This window comes from Sus scrofa, chromosome 12 (assembly GCF_054392235.1).
Source record: "Sus scrofa isolate SSC_HxYL_T2T_F1_AM1 chromosome 12, Sscrofa_HxYL_maternal_Yorkshire_Landrace_v2.0, whole genome shotgun sequence".
Classification (NCBI taxonomy): Eukaryota; Metazoa; Chordata; class Mammalia; order Artiodactyla; family Suidae; genus Sus; species Sus scrofa.
Genome location: NC_139394.1, coordinates 21,497,155 through 21,503,312, shown reverse-complemented (window position 1 = coordinate 21,503,312; position 6,158 = coordinate 21,497,155). Strand labels below are relative to the sequence as shown.

General features: G+C 53.2%; 1 protein-coding gene across 1 annotated transcript; it reads right to left on the bottom strand.

The window, feature by feature from the left end:
• Positions 1-979: 979 nt before the first annotated feature.
• Positions 980-5,825, bottom strand: KRT34 (keratin 34). The gene is made up of 7 exons (XM_003131430.6): positions 5,417-5,825; positions 5,231-5,313; positions 4,488-4,644; positions 2,533-2,694; positions 2,309-2,434; positions 1,917-2,137; positions 980-1,448 (listed from the first exon to the last, which is right to left on the bottom strand). Exons 1-7 carry the CDS (start codon positions 5,762-5,764, stop codon positions 1,370-1,372), a joined length of 1,176 nt encoding a protein of 391 aa, XP_003131478.3. The 5' UTR covers positions 5,765-5,825; the 3' UTR covers positions 980-1,369.
• Between the last annotated feature and the right edge of the window lie 333 nt (positions 5,826-6,158).

Below are 6,158 nucleotides of genomic sequence, written 5' to 3'. Positions count from 1 at the left end.
GGAGCTGTAACAAGAGGACCCAGTGTGCAGGGTGATGGAAATCATTGAAGGTACATTTTGAGGGAAGGGTAGGGATCTATAGCGGCAATGCAGGTGCAGCCAAGAGGGGAGATCGTAGCTCCTCTTTGAGCAGTTTCTACAGGAGCTGGTCTTCACAATTATGCGTGCCAACTGGAGACTGGCACTTGCCATCTGCCTCTAGAAGGCTTAAATCAGGAGCTGGTGCAGCTGCTGACCTTCAACACCCCCTGAAAGAGTTTAAGGTGGAGATCAGGAGTGAGGCACTCTGTGCGCTGGGAAAACTGGCAGGACAGGTCTTTAGATAGTTAGATATTTTCAGGAGAAGATTTTATGAGCCCAAGTCTTGCACCTCCTCTTGTCTAGAAAAGCACTAAAATCCTTCCTGGTGACATCTGCTCCTCACGACTAGCAGTGACCTTCACAGGATTAGCACCAACATTCTGTACGTCCTGTATATTGCAGGTACCTGCCCCCCTTCACCAAAATTGCACATAAGCTGACCTTCCCCCCACCTCTTTGGAGTGCTTTCTCAGAGCTAGCCCTAATGTTGCCTCCCAGGCTAGAGTCCTCATGTTGCCCCAAATAAAACTCACAACTCTCCTGTTGACCTCCCCCCACCTCCGCCTTTTTTAAGTCAACAGGAGAACTGGAAGCAGAGGATTCCAGAGTGATGGGAGTGAGAGTAGGAACGCGTTATGAGGGTTGGGAAGGATTCTCAAAGGATTGCAGCCAAGTTAGGCAAAGGCATGAGTTTTAACGGCCAGGTTTTCTGCATGGTCTCCCTGAGTGGAAGCCTCCCCAGAGGACAGTCCTCTCCCTTCCTCAGTATTTATCCCTATAGAACATAATGGCTGGGCCAGTCATTGAACCCATTTCATCCTCTCAATGAAGGGGTGTGTTGATGAAAGAGCCATGACAAGTCCTACTTTACAACGCACGAATATGAATGAGAAACGCATTTACTATGCCAGAGAAATAAAGTTTATTGAGAAGGAAATGAAGTCGCCTCCTTGCATTCCAGAGAACACCAAAGAAGCTAGGAAAGCAGGAAACCTTATTACCCATACAGGAAATGCCCTCAAGTAAAACCTGGAGCTCAGATTACAGGGAGCTGGGCATCTTCAGAGACTCAACCTTCAGCAGGAGGGAGTATTTTAAACACCAGAAGTTGATGATGTGTGTCTTGGCTCATGGGTCTGGAGAGCATGTCCATGCGTAGAAATAGCACAGCTGGCTAGACGAGGTTTATAAACGGTAATGGAGCTCCAGCAAAGGCAGGACCTGGGGACCTTGCCTGTGCTTGATCTAGGCGTTGTGGTCGTCTTCAAAGAGGATGCCAGTTTAATGATTAACAGCAACGCTTTTGAGAGCAGGACACATAGGAGTTGGCACTAGCATTGGTGGTGGCGCAGGGGTTGCTGGGAAGCCTAGGGGGAACACAGAGGTTTAGAATGGGTTGGGAGAGGAGGGTCTTCATGAGATACACATCTCAATTCTCAGTGGCTGGAGTTGGTTGGAATCAAATGCCAAATCCCTCTCTCTGTCCCCAAAGGCCACATGCAGAGGTGGGAAATGGTTATCTCAGGCTCTGGAGATCTCACAGAACACAATCTGCCTTACCCCACAGTTGCTATTGTAACTATCTCTCTACCAACCCCCTCCACTGTTAGCTCCCTGAAGCAGGGGAGGAATGTCTTTGACCTTTGACCTTTCGCATGTGCTTAGCTGTCAGAATAGACCCTCTATTAGGATGTGTTGATGGATGAATTGAAAAGTACGGCCAAAAAGACAAAAAAGAAAAAAAGAAAAAAAAGAAAAGTATGGCCAATGTGCAGGCCCACAACGTCTTGTGGTCCCACCCACATTTTCCCAGAATTCCCTCTCCGTATACTCACTTGCAGTCCTCGCTCTCCAGCAGCCCCCGGTACGTGTTGATCTCACACTCCAGCCGGGCCCGCACGTCCAGCAGCACCTGGTACTCCTGGTTCTGACGCTCCAGGTCAGCCCGGATCTCCGCCAGCTGAGCCTCCACGTTGCCGATCAGGCCCTGCACCTGGGCCAGCTGCGAGCTGTAGCGGGCCTCCGTCTCCGTCAGCGTGTTCTCCAGAGAGTCCCTCTGCGGCGGCAAGGGGGCCGGGGTCACACGCCTGCTCCCCCAAGGGCTTCTGCACGCGGTCCCAGGAGGCCACGAGCCCCACGAGCTGAGCACAGGACAGCCCAAGGGCCTCCCGGGGACCCTGACCCCCCCCCAGCTCCCCTCCTCCCCAGGAGCCTCCCCCACACCCACCAGGTTGTGCTGGGCCTGCAGCTCCACCTCCAGGGCGTTGACCGTGCGTCTCAGCTCGATGATCTCCGCCTGGTAGGACTGCAGCTGCTCCGAGCTGGACACCACCTGCTTGTTCAGCTCCTCGGTCTGAAAGGCCAGAGGGCAGGAGACGGGATCAGACCCTGCCTGCGGGGCCCCGAGGGAGGCGCCCTGGGGCCCGAGTGGCCAGGGCCCGGGATGCCCACCTGCCTGGCGAACCATTCCTCCACGTCCCTGCGGTTGGTCTCCACGAGGGCCTCGTACTGGCTCCTGGTCTCGTTGAGCACGCTGTTCAGGTCGACGGTGGGAGCGGCGTCCACCTCGATGTTGAGGCGGTCCCCGAGCTGGCTCCGCAGGGAGTTGACTTCCTGATGGAGGAAGGAGAAGGAATCAACCCATAGAAATGAATTTGCTATCTTCCTGCTGTAGGAAAGTGAGCATGATCCTGCCCAAAATGTACCAAAAGGAACATCCCACTCCCTCCCAAAGAGTGACACGAATATTGTGCAGGAATAAACCCAAAGAGGGATCACATCCATTCCTTTCCCCCAAAACCAAAGCAAGCTCACTTGCCCTGTAAGACTCTCCAAACTTCCCACGCCCTTCCCATCATGTCCCTCAGATACCGCCTCCCCAGCCACACTCAGGCAGACCCCGCTCTGCCACCTGTGACTTTGCTCAGTCTCTTCCTCAGGCTGGAACCCCCACGTACCAAAATCCTCCTCCTTCCTCTGACCTGCCTCGGAAAAGGGTCTCAGTCTCCCTTCAAGCAAACTGGAGTGTTCCCAGAATATGAGGCTCAAATGTGTACATATAAGTACTCTTTACATATAATGAATGCTTCTGTAATGAAAGATCTAATTGGGCAAGTTTTGTTTGCTTTTTTTTTAGGCCCTCACCCTTGGCATATGGAAGTTCCCAGGCTAGGGGTCCAATCGGAGCTGCATCTGCCGGCCTACACCACAGCCATAGCAACATAGGATCGGAGCCTCATCTATGACCTACAGCACAGCTCACAGCAACCCAGGATCCTTAATCCGTGAGCAAGGCCAGGGATCCAGCCCGCATCCTCATGGACACTAGTGGGGTTTGTTACCACTGAGCCATGACGAGAACTCCCCACTTGTGCGAGTTTAACCATTCAAAGACAAAACTTTCCACTCTACAGGCCTCTCCTAGAGGACATGCAGCAAAAAGTGTGCTTTTACAATGTGACGTAGTGAGTCATCGCTAAATGCCTCAGCTTGAGACAGTGCAGTAAGAATGGACCCGGAGTTTGAAACTTCCCTGCGGTCCAGCCTTCTCCCTGACCACGCAAGCTGCCCCACAGGCCCACGGTCATCCTCGTGACAGGTGGGACGCCCTCCCACTCAATGGCTCTTTCTAATTCCTTTCCAGCATTGCACACGTTCCCCTCGTCTTTGACAGTAAAAGATATGTGAGCATCATCAGAACCCCTCTCCACGATGTTCGCGGGGCAGGGAGAGGAGGGAATGTCACAGTCAAACCAGAATGTCAAAGTCATGGGACGAGGGCTTTGTACAACATTGTCCCCTCCAGGAACCAAGATGAGACCCAGTAAGGCAGAAACGGGACCAGACTTTCAGATGGAAACACAGGAGCGCACCAGGAAAAAGGGAAGCTGTTATTGCCTCCTTTTCAGAGTACCTAACTCGAAACGCTATTAGGTAATTATATGAGTATGTCCTCTAGAGGGGTCCACGACAGTGAGGCAGGAAGGACAGAGGGATAGCAGCTGTTTTATATTTATATCTCCTAGAGGATGTATTTCCCTCTACCTGTCCGACGCCCTGTGTTTTCACGGGGTCCTCACCCCAGACTAGACACGACACTGGGCACCCTGGAAAGAGAAGGACACATTCTTTCTTTTCCTCCATCTCTGCCATCAAATCTGGGACAGATCAGGGACCAGCAGAGGGGAGCTCCACGAACAGACGTCCTCAACCAGCATCTCAAGCACCGTCTGACCCTCGCAGCTCGTCTCTCCCCGAGATACGGAGGCGGAAACCCCATTCCCTGAGCTGAGCTTTGGTTCTTCCAGGCAGGGTCCCGGCCCAGGGAGCCTGATGGCAAATTGCCTTCTGCCCACCCCGATGTGGAAGGCTCAGCTCTGAAGCCCCTTTCTTTCTCTGTGTCTCACCTCCTCATGGTTCTTCTTGAGGCAGAGCAGCTCCTCCCTCAGGGACTCCACCTGGGTCTCCAGGTCAGCCTTGCAGAGGGTCAGCTCGTCCAAGATCCTACGCAGGCTGTTGATGTCTGACTCCACCAGCTGCCGCGAGGAACGCTCCACCTCATACCTGCTCACACAGATCAGGGCGGAAGGCTGAGTCGGGAAGGAAGCCCACCTCCCTGCCCTATGTCTTGGGTGGGCGGGATCGGCCGGGCTCTTGGCACTGACACAGTTTTCTGTCCCTTCATTTGCATGTTTCTCTGGAGCTCTGCATGCTGCAGAGGCCACAGACTCACTCTGAAGCCAAAAGGTGCCCACCGGGGCTCATGAGATGAATTCTGTCCCTCTCCTCTCGATTTTGTTGGTTCATATGCCACCAAGTCAATCTACTTCCCCAAGAACAGTTCATTTCAATCTCTGAATTTAGGGAGTTAGGAAGGCCTTCCAGTGCTGCTTGATTCATGAATTGCTGAATAAAAGTCTACCAGATAAATCATTCTTTTTTTAAAAAAGGAAGGCCTTCCAGAAAGAGCAACATAGACTGGAGATCAAACAGTACAGGCGTGCGCATCTCTGAAACTGGTTTTACAGAACCAGCCTTGAGAAGAGAACTAAAGAGGGAGGAAAGGCTTTTCTCTTCCCTTTCAGGCAACATTAAGCAAGAAAGAGCCACAAGGGCCTTGGAGGTCACCCGGCCCAAAGTCTCAACATACTTGGTTCTGAAGTCATCGGCGGCCAGCTTGGCATTGTCGACCTGCACCACCAGCCTGGTGTTCTCAGACTTGGCACTCAGAATCTGAAAATAAGATTCTACAGTGAGGGCCACTTGAACTTGAGCAAGTCCTCTTGTTCCAAGAGAGCCTGCGACTGCTGTGCCCCATCACAGCCCACCCCCTCACCTTCTGCTGGAGCTCCTCGATGGTCCGGAAGTAGGACTGGTAGTTGGGACACACCAGGGGCTCCTGCTGCTGAGACCGCTCCTGGATCTGCCTCTCCAGCTCTGCGTTGTCCCGCTCCAGCTGGCGCACCTTCTCCAGGTAGCTGGCCAGCCGGTCGTTCAGAAACTGCATGGTCTCCTTCTCGTTGCCATTGAAGGCGCCCTCGCAGAACCAGTTGCCGCTGCTCACAGTGGCGGGGATGTTGCGGGCCCCGGGTAGGGTGATACCCTGGCAGCTGGAGGGCACACAGGGCCTGGAGGAGCAGCTAGAGCGGCAGCTCAGGTTGGGCAGGCAGCGGCTGTAATGCATGGCGCTGGGAGAGGTGATGGAAGAGCAGGTGAACTGATGGAGGTGGAGGTGGAGGTGGGTAAGGTTTGAGTCTCTCCTTCCTCCGTGGTCCTTTTATACCCTTAATGGTGGGTGGGGGCTTGGCATTCAGCATTGTTTCCTTTCCTAATGCTTCGGATAATTTTTTTCTCCAAAACATGCTAGTTAGATGTCACCAAAGAGTCCCCTGCCAACTCATAAAATTATTCCATTTGGCTTATGTCACTCCAGGCTCCACCAGGGTGCGGGTTGCTGGTGATATCAGAGTTTCATCAGATGGCTTCAAAGGAGGCAGAATCATCACAGCCCCAAGTGGCACTCCTCATTACTCAGTCGGGAGGCCGGTCAAGGTCTGGGTGTTTAGGAATGGAGAACT